General features: G+C 56.6%; 1 protein-coding gene across 4 annotated transcripts in view; it reads right to left on the bottom strand.

Annotated features, from left to right (window-relative positions):
* LOC139229847 (class I histocompatibility antigen, F10 alpha chain-like) overlaps positions 1 to 14,363 on the bottom strand; it is a 138,173-nt gene that overhangs the window by 69,009 nt on the left and 54,801 nt on the right. For 3 of the 4 annotated variants that reach the window (XM_070861463.1, XM_070861462.1, XM_070861464.1), the window contains exons 5-6: positions 4,785 to 4,889; positions 125 to 157 (exon numbers count right to left, since the gene is read on the bottom strand). In XM_070861463.1, the coding sequence (XP_070717564.1) occupies positions 125 to 157; positions 4,785 to 4,889 (138 nt within the window). The remainder of the gene's footprint in view (positions 1 to 124; positions 158 to 4,784; positions 4,890 to 14,363) is intronic. The other variant, XM_070861465.1, reaches the window with a different exon arrangement.

Here is a 14,363-nt window from a genome sequence, read left to right as displayed (position 1 = left end):
ACACCCCCTCCCCCCCACGTCAAAGAACCAGACACCACACCCCCCCCGCCGTCGGAGAGACCCTCCCCCCCATCAGAGAGACACAGTTAAGTGAAGATCCCGTTGTAGTTCGAGGTAAACTCACTCTTCGCAGCATTGTAGCCGTTCTCCTTCCCCGCTGTAAAACAATGAGCCCTCGGTTAGTGAGAACATGGCGACAGTCAGAGAGGGGAGGAAACTCCAAGCAACAGGGAGAGATGGTGACACTCAAACTACCCCATACCCTGGGACCCCACACACCCCGACCCCAATTCCCCCTCTCTGCCCATACCCAGGCTCCCACTCTATCGCTCCTCTTCCTGTGCCCAGACACTTCCCTCCACTAGAGCTGAACTGCCCAGAACTGCACCCCACCCTCCCACAGGACTTGCCCAGAGACCCCACACTCCAATCCTGACCTGCCCAGACATCCCCACCATCCCCCAGTGGGGACCTGTCCAGGGACTCCTCCCCCAGTGCGAACCTGCCCAGAGACCCCTCCTCCAGTGGGGACCGGCCCAGAGACCTCTTCCCCAGTGGGGACCTGCCCAGAGACACCTCCCCCGGTGGGGACCTGCTAAGAGACCCCCCCTCCCCCAGTGAGGACCTACCCAGAGCCCCCTCCCCCAGTGGGGACCTGCCCAGAGCCCCCTCCCCCAGTGGGCACCTGCCCAGAGACCCCTCCCCCAGTGGGGACCTGCCCAGAGACCCCCCTCCCCCAGTGGGGACCTGCCCAGAGACCCCACCCCCAGTGAGCACATGCCCAAAGACCACCCTCCCCCAATGGGCACCTGCCCAGAGACCCCCCTCTCCCAGTGGGGACCTGTCCAGAGGCCCCTCCCCCAGTGAGCACCTGCCCAGAGCCCCCACCCCCAGTGAGCACATGCCCAAAGACCCCGCTCCTGCAGTGGGGACCTGCCCAGAGGCCCATCCCCCAGTGAGCACCTGCCCAAAGACCCCCCTCCCCCAATGGGGACCTGCCCAGAGACCCCCCTCCCCCAGTGGGGACCTGCTCAGAGGCCCCTCCCCCAGTGAGCACCTGCCCAAAGACCCCCCTCCCCCAATGGGGACCTGCCCAGAGACCCACACCCCCAATGGGGACCTGCCCAGAGGCCCCACCCCCAGTGAGCACCTGCCCAAATAACCCTCTCCCCCAATGGGGACCTGCCCAGAGACCCCCCTCCCCGAGTGGGGACCTGCCCAGAGGCCCCTCCCCCAGTGAGCACCTGCCCAAAGACCCCCTCCCACAGTGGGCACCTGCCCAGAGACCCCCCTCCCCCAGTGGGGACCTGCCCAGAGACCCCACCCCCAGTGAGCACATGCCCAAAGACCACCCTCCCCCAATGGGCACCTGCCCAGAGACCCCCCTCTCCCAGTGGGGACCTGTCCAGAGGCCCCTCCCCCAGTGAGCACCTGCCCAGAGCCCCCACCCCCAGTGAGCACATGCCCAAAGACCCCGCTCCCGCAGTGGGGACCTGCCCAGAGGCCCATCCCCCAGTGAGCACCTGCCCAAAGACCCCCCTCCCCCAATGGGGACCTGCCCAGAGACCCCCCTCCCCCAGTGGGGACCTGCTCAGAGGCCCCTCCCCCAGTGAGCACCTGCCCAAAGACCCCCCTCCCCCAATGGGGTCCTGCCCAGAGACCCACACCCCCAATGGGGACCTGCCCAGAGGCCCCACCCCCAGTGAGCACCTGCCCAAATAACCCTCTCCCCCAATGGGGACCTGCCCAGAGACCCCCCTCCCCGAGTGGGGACCTGCCCAGAGGCCCCTCCCCCAGTGAGCACCTGCCCAAAGACCCCCTCCCACAGTGGGCACCTGCCCAGAGACTCCCCTCCCCCAGTGGGGACCTGCCCAGAGACCCCACCCCCAGTGAGCACATGCCCAAAGACCACCCTCCCCCAATGGGCACCTGCCCAGAGACCCCCCTCTCCCAGTGGGGACCTGTCCAGAGGCCCCTCCCCCAGTGAGCACCTGCCCAGAGCCCCCACCCCCAGTGAGCACATGCCCAAAGACCCCGCTCCCGCAGTGGGGACCTGCCCAGAGGCCCATCCCCCAGTGAGCACCTGCCCAAAGACCCCCCTCCCCCAATGGGGACCTGCCCAGAGACCCCCCTCCCCCAGTGGGGACCTGCTCAGAGGCCCCTCCCCCAGTGAGCACCTGCCCAAAGACCCCCCTCCCCCAATGGGGACCTGCCCAGAGACCCACACCCCCAATGGGGACCTGCCCAGAGGCCCCACCCCCAGTGAGCACCTGCCCAAAGACCCCCCTCCCCCAATGGGGACCTGCCCAGAGACCCCCCTCCCCCAGTGGGGACCTGCTCAGAGGCCCCTCCCCCAGTGAGCACCTGCCCAAAGACCCCCCTCCCCCAATGGGGACCTGCCCAGAGACCCACACCCCCAATGGGGACCTGCCCAGAGGCCCCACCCCCAGTGAGCACCTGCCCAAATAACCCTCTCCCCCAATGGGGACCTGCCCAGAGACCCCCCTCCCCGAGTGGGGACCTGCCCAGAGGCCCCTCCCCCAGTGAGCACCTGCCCAAAGACCCCCTCCCACAGTGGGCACCTGCCCAGAGACCCCTCCCCCAGTGAGGACCTGCCCATAGGAACATAGAAAATAGGTGCAGGAATAGGCCATTCGGCCCTTCGAGCCTGCACCACTGTTCAATATGATCATGGCTGATTATTCACCTCAGTAACCCTTTCCTGCTTTCTCTCCATACCCCTTGATCCCTTTAGCCATAAGGGCTATATCGAACGCTTTCTTGAATATATTCAATGAACTGGCATCAACGACTCTCTGCAGGAGGGAATTCCACAGGTTAACAACTCTGAGTGAAGAAGTTCCTCCTCATCTCAGTCCTAACTGGCTTACACCTTATTTTAAGATGGTGTCCCCTGGTTCTGGACTTCCCCAACATCGGGAACATTCTTCCCGCATCTAACCTGTCCAGTCCTGTCAGAATCTTATACGTTTCTATGAGATCCCCTCTTACCCGTCTAAACTCCAGTGTATCAAGGCCCAGTTGATCCAGTCTCTCCTCATATATCAGTCCAGCCATCCAGGGAATCAGTCTGGTGAACCATCGCTGCACTCCCTCAATAGCAAGAACATCCTTCCTCAGATTAGGAGACCAAAACTGACACAATATTCCAGGTGAGGCCTCACCAAGGCTCTGTACATTTGCAATAAGACCTCGCTGCTCCTATACTCAAATCCACAAGCTATGAAGGCCAACATGCCATTTGCCTTCTTCACCGCCTGTTGTACCTGCATGCCAACTTTCAATGACTGATGAACCACGACACCCACGTCTCGATGCAACTCCCGTTTTCCTAATCTGCCGCCATTCAGATAATACTCTGCCCTCATGTTTCTGCCACCAAAGTGGATAACCTCACATTTATACACATTATACTGCATCTGCCATGCATTTCCCCACTCACCTAACCTGTCCAAATCACCCTGCAGCCTCTTAGCATCCTCCTCACAGCTCACACCACCACCCAGTTTAGTGTCATCTGCAAACTTGGAGATGTTACACTCAATTCCTTCATCCAACTCATTAATGTATTATGTAAAGAGCTGGGGTTCCAGCACTGAACCCTGTGGCACTCCAATAGTCACTGCCTCCCATTCCGAAAAGGACCTGTTTATCCCGACTCTCTGCTTCCTGTCTGCCAACCAATTCTCTATCCACGCCAGTACATTACCCCCAATACCACGTGCTTTGATTTTGCACACCAATCTCTTATGTGGGACCTTGTCAAATGCCTTTTGAAAGTCCAAATACACCACATCCACTGATTCTCCCTTGTCCACTCTACTAGTTACATCCTCAAAAAATTCCAGAAGATTTGTCAAGCATGATTTCCCTTTCATAAATCCATGCTGACTTGGTCCGATCCTGCCACTGCTCTCCAAATGCGCTGCTATTTCATCCTTAATAATTGACTCCAACATTTTCCCTACTACAGATGTCAGACTAACCAGTCTATAATTACCCGTTTTCCCTCTCCCTCCTATTTTAAAAAGTAGTGTTGCATTTGCTACCCTCCAGTCCATAGGAACTAATCCAGAGTTGATAGACTGTTGGAAAATGATCACCAATGCATCTACTATTTCTAGGGCCACCTCCTTAAGTACTCTGGGAGGCAGACCATCAGGCCCCGGGGATTTATCGGCCTTCAATCCCATCAATTTCCCCAACACAATTTCCCGCCCAATAAGGATATCTGTCAGTTCCTCCTTCTCCATAGACCCCCAGTCCTCTAGTACATCCGGAAGGTTATTTGTGTCTTCCTTCATGAAGACAGAACCAAAGTATTTGTTCAATTGGTCTGCCATTTCTTTGTTCCCCATTATTAATTCATCTGAGTCTGACTGCAAGGGTCCTACGTTCGTCTTCACGAATCTTTTTCTCTTCACATAGCTATAGAAGCTTTTGCAGTCAGTTTTTATGTTCCCGGCAAGCTTCCTCTCGTACTCTATTTTCCCCCTCATAATTAAACCCTTTGTCCTCCTCTGCTGAATACATTTCTCCCAGTCTCCAGGATTGCTGCTTCTCCTGGCCCCACCCCCAGTGAGGACCTGCCCAGAGACCCCTTCCCCAGTGAGAACCTGCCCAGAGACCACTCCCCCAATGAGGACCTGCCCAGAGACCCCTCCCCCAGTGAGGGCCTGCCCAGTATCCACCTCCCACAGTGAGGAACTGCCCAGAAACCAACTCCCACAGTGAGGACCTGCCCATTTTCTCTCAGTTCCTACCTTTCTTTTTGTAGATGACGACAGCCACAATGCCGAGAACGACGAGCAGCACGAGACCAAGTACAACACCGACAATAATAGGGACCTGGGAGCCATCCTTCGGCACTGTTAGAGGGAATCAGGAAGAGGGAGAGAGAGAGAGAGAGAGCGAGAGAAAGTGTCACACTTCAGCAATCTACAAGAGAGAGAGACGATACTATCCCAGCATCCCTGTCACACTGTAATATCCCAGCTCAGCACTGACCCTGTGCTCACAGTGAGACTGGACTCTCACACAGCTCAGCAATGACCCTCACACAGTGAGACTGGACCCTCACACAGCTCAGCACTGACCCTGTGCTCACAGCGAGACTGGACTCTCACACAGCTCAGCACTGACCCACACACATTGAGACTGGACTCTCACACAGCTCAGCACTGACCCACACACAGTGAGACTGGACCCTCACACACCTGTGGGAGGTGGAGGTGAGACGGGGGCAGGGGCTGGAGGGGAGAGTGGTGGAGGTGGATAGCGGAGAAATCCAGGGCGGGAGACGGGAGGGGCCACACTGCAGCGAAGGTCTTGGGGGGGGGGCAAAGTGTATTGGAGGGGCAGGCCTGGGGTGCTCTGTGCCTCTGTACGGGGATTGTTCGGAGTGGGGTGGACCGGTTGATGGATGCAGTGTGGTTGGCGTCGCGGGGGCGTGGCTTCGGGGTGGCCGGGGCTGGGGGCTCGACCTCCGGGGGTATTCGGCATTTGGGAAGGATTCTGACGGGACGGGGCGGGTTGGATGCGGGAGGAGTGTTCCCGGTGTTGGGTGGGTCCGGAGCCGGGGGAGGCGGGGGCACGGTCTTGGGATGGGGGGTGGGCTGTTTGGGGCTGGGATGGGGAGAGACTTCTTCACTCGGGGAGTTGTTGGCCTGTGGGGTTCCCTGCCACGGAGAGTTGTTGATGCCGGTTCATTGGATGTGTTCGGGAGGGAGTTGGATGTATTCGGGAGGGAGTTGCAGCTGGGGTGGGTCGGGGTGAGAAGGGGTGGGGGTGGGGTGCTGGGGTGGGTGGTCAGCCATGATCTTGTTGAATGGCGGTGCAGGCTCGAAGGGCCGAATGCCCTACTCCTGCAACTATTTTCTATGTTTCTATGTTACCTGAGCACTGACCCTCACAGTGAGACTGGACCCTCACACAGCTCAGCACTGACCCTCACACAGCGAGACTGGACCCTCACACAGCTCAGCACTGACCCTCACACAGTGAGACTGGACCCTCACACAGCTGTGTGAGGTGGAGGCGAGACGGGGGCAGGGGATGGAGGGGAGAGTGGTGGAGGTGGAGGGCGGAAAAACCCAGGGCGGGGGACAGGAGGGGCAACATTGCAGCGAAGGTCTCGGGCGGCGAAGTGTGTTGGAGGGGCGGGCCTGGGGGCTCTGTGCCTCGGTGCGAGGAGTGTTCGGAGTGGGGTTGACTGCGCAGATGGCGGTTGGTGGTTGTGGTGTGGTTGGCGTCGCGGGGGTGTGGCTTCGGGGTGGCTGGCGCTGGGGACTCGACATCCGGGGGTATTCGGCATGTGGGAAGGATTCGGACGGGTCGTGGCGTGTTGGGTGCGGGAGGAGTGTTCCCGGTGTTGGGTGGGTCCGGAGCCGGGAGGCACGGTCTTGGGATGGTGGGTGGGCTGTTTGGGGCTGGGATGGGGAGAGACTTCTTCACTCGGGGAGTTGTTGGCCTGGGGGGTTCCCTGTCGCGGAGAGTTGTTGATGCCGGTTCATTGGCCGTGTTCGGGAGGGAGCTGGATGTGTTCGGGAGGGAGTTGCGGCTGGGGGGGTCGGGGTGTGAAGGGGGCGTGGGGTTCGGGTGCTGGGGTGGGTGATCAGCCATGATCTTGTTGAATTGCAGTGCAGCCTCAAAGGGCCGAATACCCTACTCCTGCAACTATTTTCTATGTTTCTATGTTAACTGAGCACTGACCCTCACAGTGAGACTGCACCCTCACACAGCTCAGCACTGACCCTCACAGTGAGACTGCACCCTCACACAGCTCAGCACTGACCCTCACAGTGAGACTGGACCCTCACACAGCTCAGCACTGACCCTCACACAGCTCAGCACTGACCCTCACACAGTGAGACCGGACCCTCACACAGCTCAGCACTGACCCTCACACAGTGAGACTGGACCCTCACACACCTGTGTGAGGTGGAGGCAAGACGGGGGCAGGGGATGGAGGGGAGAGTGGTGAGGTGGAGGGCGGAGAAACCCAGGGCGGGGGACGGGAGGGGCCACATTGCAGCAAGGTCTCGGGCGGCGAAGTGTGTTGGAGGGGCGGGCCTGGGGGCTATGTGCCTCGGTGCGGAGAGTGTTCAGAGTGGGGTGGACGGGTTGACTGCGCAGATGGCGGTTGGTGGTTGTGGTGTGGTTGGCGTCGCGGGGGTGTGGCTTCGGGGTGGCCGGCGCTGGGGACTCGACATCCGGGGGTGTTCGGCATGTGGGAAGGATTCGGACAGGACGTGGCGGGTTGGGTGCGGGAGGAGTGTTCCCGGTGTTGGGTGGGTCCGGAGCCGGGGGGCACGGTCTTGGGATGGGGGGGTGGGCTTTTGGGGCTGGGATGGGGAGAGACTTCTTCACTCGGGGAGTTGTTGGCCTGGGGGGTTCCCTGTCGCGGAGAGTTGTTGATGCCGGTTCATTGGCTGTGTTCGGGAGGGAGCTGGATGTGTTCGGGAGGGAGTTGCGGCTGGGGAGGTCGGGGTGTGAAGGAGGCGTGGGGTTCGGGTGCTGGGGTGGGTGATTAGCCATGATCTTGTTGAATGGCAGTGCAGGCTCAAAGGGCCGAATACCCTACTCCTGCAACTATTTTCTATCTTTCTATGTTTCTATGTTAACTGAGCACTGACCCTCACACAGTGAGACTGCACCCTCACACAGCTCAGCACTGACCCTCACACAGTGAGACTGGACCCTCACACAGCTCAGCACTGACCCTCACACAGTGAGACTGGACCCTCACACAGCTCAGCACTGACCCTCACACAGAGACTGGACCCTCACACAGCTCAGCACTGACCCTGTGCTCACAGTGAGACTGGAACCTCACACAGCTCAACACTGACCCTCATACAGTGAGACTGGACCCTCACACAGCTCAGCACTGACCCTCACAGTGAGACTTGTCGAAGACACCTATTCATAGAAACATAGAAAATAGGTGCAGGAGTAGGCCATTCGGCCCTTCTAGCCTGCACCGCCATTCAATGAGTTCATGGCTGAACATTCAACTTCAGTACCCCATTCCTGCTTTCTCGCCATACCCCTTGATCCCCCTAGCAGTAAGGACCTCATCTAACTCCTTTTTGAATATATTTAGTGAATTGGCCTCAACAACTTTCTGTGGTAGAGAATTCCACAGGTTCACCACTCTCTGGGTGAAGAAGTTCCTCCGCATCTCGGTCCTAAATGGCTTACCCCTTATCCTTAGACTGTGACCCCTGGTTCTGGACTTCCCCAACATTGGGAACATTCTTCCTGCATCTAACCTGTCTAACCCCGTCAGAATTTTATATGTTTCTATGAGGTCCCCTCTCATTCTTCTGAACTCCAGTGAATACAAGCCCAGTTGATCCAGTCTTTCTTGATAGGTCAGTCCCGCCATCCCGGGAATCAGTCTGGTGAACCTTCGCTGCACTCCCTCAATAGCAAGAATGTCCTTCCTCAGGTTAGGAGACCAAAACTGTACACAATACTCCAGGTGTGGCCTCACCAATGCCCTGTACAACTGTAGCAACACCTCCCTGCCCCTGTACTCAAATCCCCTTGCTATGAAGGCCAACATGCCATTTGCTTTCTTAACCGCCTGCTGCACCTGCATGCCAACCTTCAATGACTGATGTACCATGACACCCAGGTCTCTTTGCACCTCCCCTTTTCCTAATCTGTCACCATTCAGATAATAGTCTCTCTGTTTTTACCACCAAAGTGGATAACCTCACATTTATCCACATTATACTTCATCTGCCATGCATTTGCCCACTCACCTAACCTATCCAAGTCGCTCTGCAGCCTCACAGCATCCTCCTCGCAGCTCACACTGCCACCCAACTTAGTGTCATCCGCAAATTTGGAGATACTACATTTAATCCCCTCATCTAAATCATTAATGTACAGTGTAAACAGCTGGGGCCCCAGCACAGAACCTTGCGGTACCCCACTAGTCACTGCCTGCCATTCTGAAAAGTACCCATTTACTCCTACTCTTTGCTTCCTGTCTGACAACCAGTTCTCAATCCATGTCAGTACACTACCCCCAATCCCATGTGCTCTAACTTTGCACATCAATCTCTTGTGTGGGACCTTGTCGAACGCCTTCTGAAAGTCCAAATATACCACATCAACTGGTTCTCCCTTATCCACTCTACTGGAAACATCCTCAAAAAATTCCAGAAGATTTGTCAAGCATGATTTCCCTTTCACAAATCCATGCTGACTTGGACCTATCATGTCACCTCTTTCCAAATGCACTGCTATGACATCCTTAATAATTGATTCCATCATTTTACCCACTACCGATGTCAGGCTGACCGGTCTATAATTCCCTGTTTTCTCTCTCCCTCCTTTTTTAAAAAGTGGGGTTACATTGGCTACCCTCCACTCCATAGGAACTGATCCAGAGTCAATGGAATGTTGGAAAATGACTGTCAACGCATCCACTATTTCCAAGGCCACCTCCTTAAGTACTCTGGGATGCAGTCCATCAGGCCCTGGGGATTTATCGGCCTTCAATCCCATCAATTTCCCCAACACAATTTACCGGCTAATAAGGATTTCCCTCAGTTCCTCCTCCTTACTAGACCCCCCGACCCCTTTTATAACCGGAAGGTTGTTCGTGTCCTCCTTCGTGAATACCGAACCAAAGTACTTGTTCAATTGGTCCGCCATTTCTTTGTTCCCCGTTATGACTTCCCCTGATTCTGACTGCAGGGGACCTACATTTGTCTTTACTAACCTTTTTCTCTTTACATATCTATAGAAACTTTTGCAATCCGTCTTAATGTTCCCTGCAAGCTTCTTCTCATACTCCATTTTCCCTGCCCTAATCAAACCCTTTGTCCTCCTCTGCTGAGTTCTAAATTTCTCCCAGTCCCCAGGTTCGCTGCTATTTCTGGCCAATTTGTATGCCACTTCCTTGGCTTTAATACTATCCCTGATTTCCCTTGATAGCCACGGTTGAGCCACCTTCCCTTTTTTATTTCTATGCCAGACAGGAATGTACAATTGTTGTAGTTCATCCATGCGGTCTCTAAATGTCTGCCATTGCCCATCCACAGTCAACCCCTTAAGTATCATTCGCCAATCCATCTCAGCCAATTCACGCCTCATACCTTCAAAGTTAGCCTTCTTTAAGTTCTGGACCATGGTCTCTGAATTAACTGTTTCATTCTCCATCCTAATGCAGAATTCCACCATATTATGGTCACTCTTCCCCAAGGGGCCTCGCACAACGAGATTGCTAATTAATCCTTTCTCATTACATAACACCCAGTCTAAGATGGCCTCCCCCCTAGTTGGTTCCTCGACATATTGGTCTAAAAAACCATCCCTTATGCACTCCAGAAAATCCTCCTCCACCGTATTGCTTCCAGTTTGGTTAGCCCAATCTATGTGCATATTAAAGTCACCCATTATAACTGCTGCACCTTTATTGCACGCACCCCTAATTTCCTGTTTGATGCCCTCCCCAACATCACAAGGTCAGACTTAACACAAGCAGACCGTCAGATTGTTAGTTTATTTTTACTTGTATACAAGGGGAGAGCGCCCTTGTCAAAGGGTTAGGGTACCAACTCCGACAATCTACAGAAATTTGGAATATTTATACCCCCAACAAAACAACTCCTATCATATGTGATGGTTCCTCTTTTTTTTGTAATAGTGCAGAGTCTAGCAGTTAATTTAATTACGTCATCAGTGTTATCCAATGGCTACTTGTCTTAGCTACCCTTTCCTTATTTTGGGCTCACCTCTCCTTGCCCTCTGCACACACTGTCTGGTTTTTTATGGTTCACACACACATATCTGAGTATAATTAGATAGAGAAGACAGATAACCTTAGCTGCCGTGAGGAAATGCAACCCGTGTTTTCAACAGCTGACAGATAGTTTGGTATAGTTGCTGAAGTCAGCTCTAATTCTTCTGTCACCCAAATATAATGTCCCAGCAAGCCTTGCAATCTATGGATGCCCTTTTTCTATCTTTCCACAGACTGGACCCTCACACAGCTCAACACTGACCCTCACACAGTGAGACTGGACCCTCACACAGCTCAGCACTGACCCTCACACAGTGAGACTGGACCCTCACACAGCTCAGCACAGACCCTCACACAGTGAGACTGGACCCTCACACAGCTCAGCACTGACTCTCTCACAGTGAGACTGGACCCTCACACAGCTCAGCACTGACTCTCTCACACAGTGAGACTGGACCGTCACACAGCTCAGCACTGTCCCTCACAGTGAGACTGGACCCTCACACAGCTCAGCACTGACCCTCACACACTGAGACTGGACCGTCACACAGCTCAGCACTGACCCTCACACAGAGAGACTGGACCCTCACACAGCTCAGCACTGACCCTCACACAGTGAGACTGGACCCTCACACAGCTCAGCACTGACCCTCAAAAAGTGAGACTGGACCATCACACACCTCAGCACTGACCCTCACACAGTGAGACTGGACCCTCACACAGCTCAGCACTGACCCGGACACAGTGAGACTGGACCCTCACACAGCTCAGCACTGACCCTCACGCAGTGAGACTGGACACTCACACAGTTCAGTACTGACCCTCACACAGAGATTAGACCCTCATACACCTCAGCACTGACCCTCACACAGTGAGACTGGACCCTCACACAGCTCAGCACTGACCCTCACACAGTGAGACTGGACTCTCACACAGCTCATCACTGACTCTCTCACAGTGAGACTGGACCCTCACACAGCTCAGCACTGTCCCTCAAAAAGTGAGACTGGACCCTCACACAGCTCAGTACTGACCCTCAGTGAGACTGGACCCTCACACAGCTCAGCACTGACCCTCACATCGTGGGATTGGACCCTCACACAGCTCAGCACTGACCCTCACACAGTGAGACTGGACGCTCACACAGCTCAGCACTGACCCTCACAGAGACTGGACCCTCACATAGCTCAGTACTGACCCTCACACAGTGAGACTGGACTTTCACACAGCTCAGCACTGACCCTCACAGTGAGACTGCACCCTCACACAGCTCAGCACTGACCCTCACACAGTGAGACTGGACCCTCACACAGTGAGACTGGACCCTCACACACCTGTGGAAGGTGGAGGTGAGACGGGGGCAGGGGATGGAGGGGAGAGTGGTGGAGGTGGAGGGCGGAGAAACCCAGGGCGGGAGACGGGAGGGGCCACACTGCAGCGAAGGTCTTGGGGGGCGAAGTGTATTGGAGGGGCAGGCCTGGGGTGCTCTGTGCCTCTGCGGGGATTGTTCGGAGTGGGGTGGAGCGGTTGATGGATGCGGTGTGGTTGGCGTCGCGGGGGCGTGGCTTCGGGGTGGCCGGGGCCGGGGACTCGACTTGCGTGGGTATTCGGCATTTGGGAAGGATTCTGACGGGACGGGGCGGGTTGGGTGCGGGAGGAGTGTTCCCGGTGTTGGGTGGGTCCGGAGCCGCCGGGGGGGGGGGGGGGGGGGGGCACGGTCTTGGGATGGGGGGTGGGCTGTTTGGGGCTGGGATGGGGAGAGACTTCTTCACTCGGGGAGTTGTTGGCCTGTGGGGTTCCCTGCCACGGAGAGTTGTTGATGCCGGTTCATTGGATGTGTTCGGGAGGGAGTTGGATGTATTCGGGAGGGAGTTGCAGCTGGGGGGGTCGGGGTGAGAAGGGGTGGGGTTGGGTGATCAGCCATGATCTTGTTGAATGGCGGTGCAGGCTCGAAGGGCCGAATGCCCTACTCCTGCAACTATTTTCTATGTTTCTATGTTACCTGAGCACTGACCCTCACAGTGAGACTGGACCCTCACACTGCTCAGCACTGACCCTCACAGTGAGACTGGACCCTCACACTGCTCAGCACTGACCCTCACAGTGAGACTGGACCCTCACACTGCTCAGCACTGACCCTCACAGTGAGACTGGACCCTCACACAGCTCAGCACTGACCCTCACACAGTGAGACTGGACCCTCACACACCTGTGTGAGGTGGAGGCGAGACGGGGGCAGGGGATGGAGGGGAGAGTGGTGGAGGTGGAGGGCGGAGAAACCCAGGGCGGGGGACGGGAGGGGCCACATTGCGGCAAGGTCTCGGGCGGCGAAGTGTGTTGGAGGGGCGGGCCTGGGGGCTATGTGCCTCGGTGCGGGGAGTGTTCAGAGTGGGGTGGACGGGTTGACTGCGCAGATGGCGGTTGGTGGTTGTGGTGTGGTTGGCGTCGCGGGGGTGTGGCTTCGGGGTGGCCGGCGCTGGGGACACGACATCCGGGGGTGTTCGGCATGTGGGAAGGATTCGGACAGGACGTGGCGGGTTGGGTGCGGGAGGAGTGTTCCCGGTGTTGGGTGGGTCCGGAGCCGGGGGGCACGGTCTTGGGATGGGGGGGTGGGCTTTTGGGGCTGGGATGGGGAGAGACTTCTTCACTCGGGGAGTTGGTGGCCTGGGGGGTTCCCTGTCGCGGAGAGTTGTTGATGCCGGTTCATTGGCCGTGTTCGGGAGGGAGCTGGATGTGTTCGGGAGGGAGTTGCGGCTGGGGAGGTCGGGGTGTGAAGGAGGCGTCGGGTTCGGGTGCTGGGGTGGGTGATCAGCCATGATCTTGTTGAATGGCAGTGCAGGCTCAAAGGGCCGAATACCCTACTCCTGCAACTATTTTCTATGTTTACTGAGTACTGACCCTCACAGTGAGACTGCACCCTCACACAGCTCAGCACTGACCCTCACAGTGAGACTGCACCCTCACACAGCTCAGTACTGCCCCTCACAGTGAGACTGCACCCTCACACAGCTCAGTACTGCCCCTCACACAGTGAGACTGGACCCTCACACAGCTCAGCACTGACCTTCACACAGTGAGACTGGACCCTCACACACCTGAGCACTGACCCTCACACAGTGAGACTGGACCCTCACACAGCTCAGCACTGACCCTCACACAGTGAGACTGGACCCTCACAAACCTGAGCACTGGCCCTCACACAGTGAGACTGGACCCTCACACAGCTCAGCACTGACCCTCACACAGTGAGACTGGACCCTCACACAGCTCAGCACTGACCCTCACACAGTGAGACTGGACCCTCACACACCTGAGCACTGACCCTCACACAGTGAGACTGGACCCTCACACAGCTCAGCACTGACCCTCACACAGTGAGACTGGACCCTCACACAGCTCAGCACTGACCCTCACACAGTGAGACTGGACCCTCACACAGCTCAGCACTGACCCTGTGCTCACCATGAGAGTGGACCCTCACACAGCTCAGCACTGACCCTCACACAGTGAGACTGGACCCTCACACAGCTCAGCACTGACCTTCACACAGAGACTGGACCCTCTCACAGCTCAGCACTGA

The sequence above is a fragment of the Pristiophorus japonicus genome, chromosome 19 (assembly GCF_044704955.1).
Source record: "Pristiophorus japonicus isolate sPriJap1 chromosome 19, sPriJap1.hap1, whole genome shotgun sequence".
NCBI classification, from domain to species: Eukaryota; Metazoa; Chordata; class Chondrichthyes; family Pristiophoridae; genus Pristiophorus; species Pristiophorus japonicus.
The sequence above is the reverse complement of the archived record's forward strand: the minus strand, read 5'-3'. Positions and strand labels throughout refer to the sequence as shown.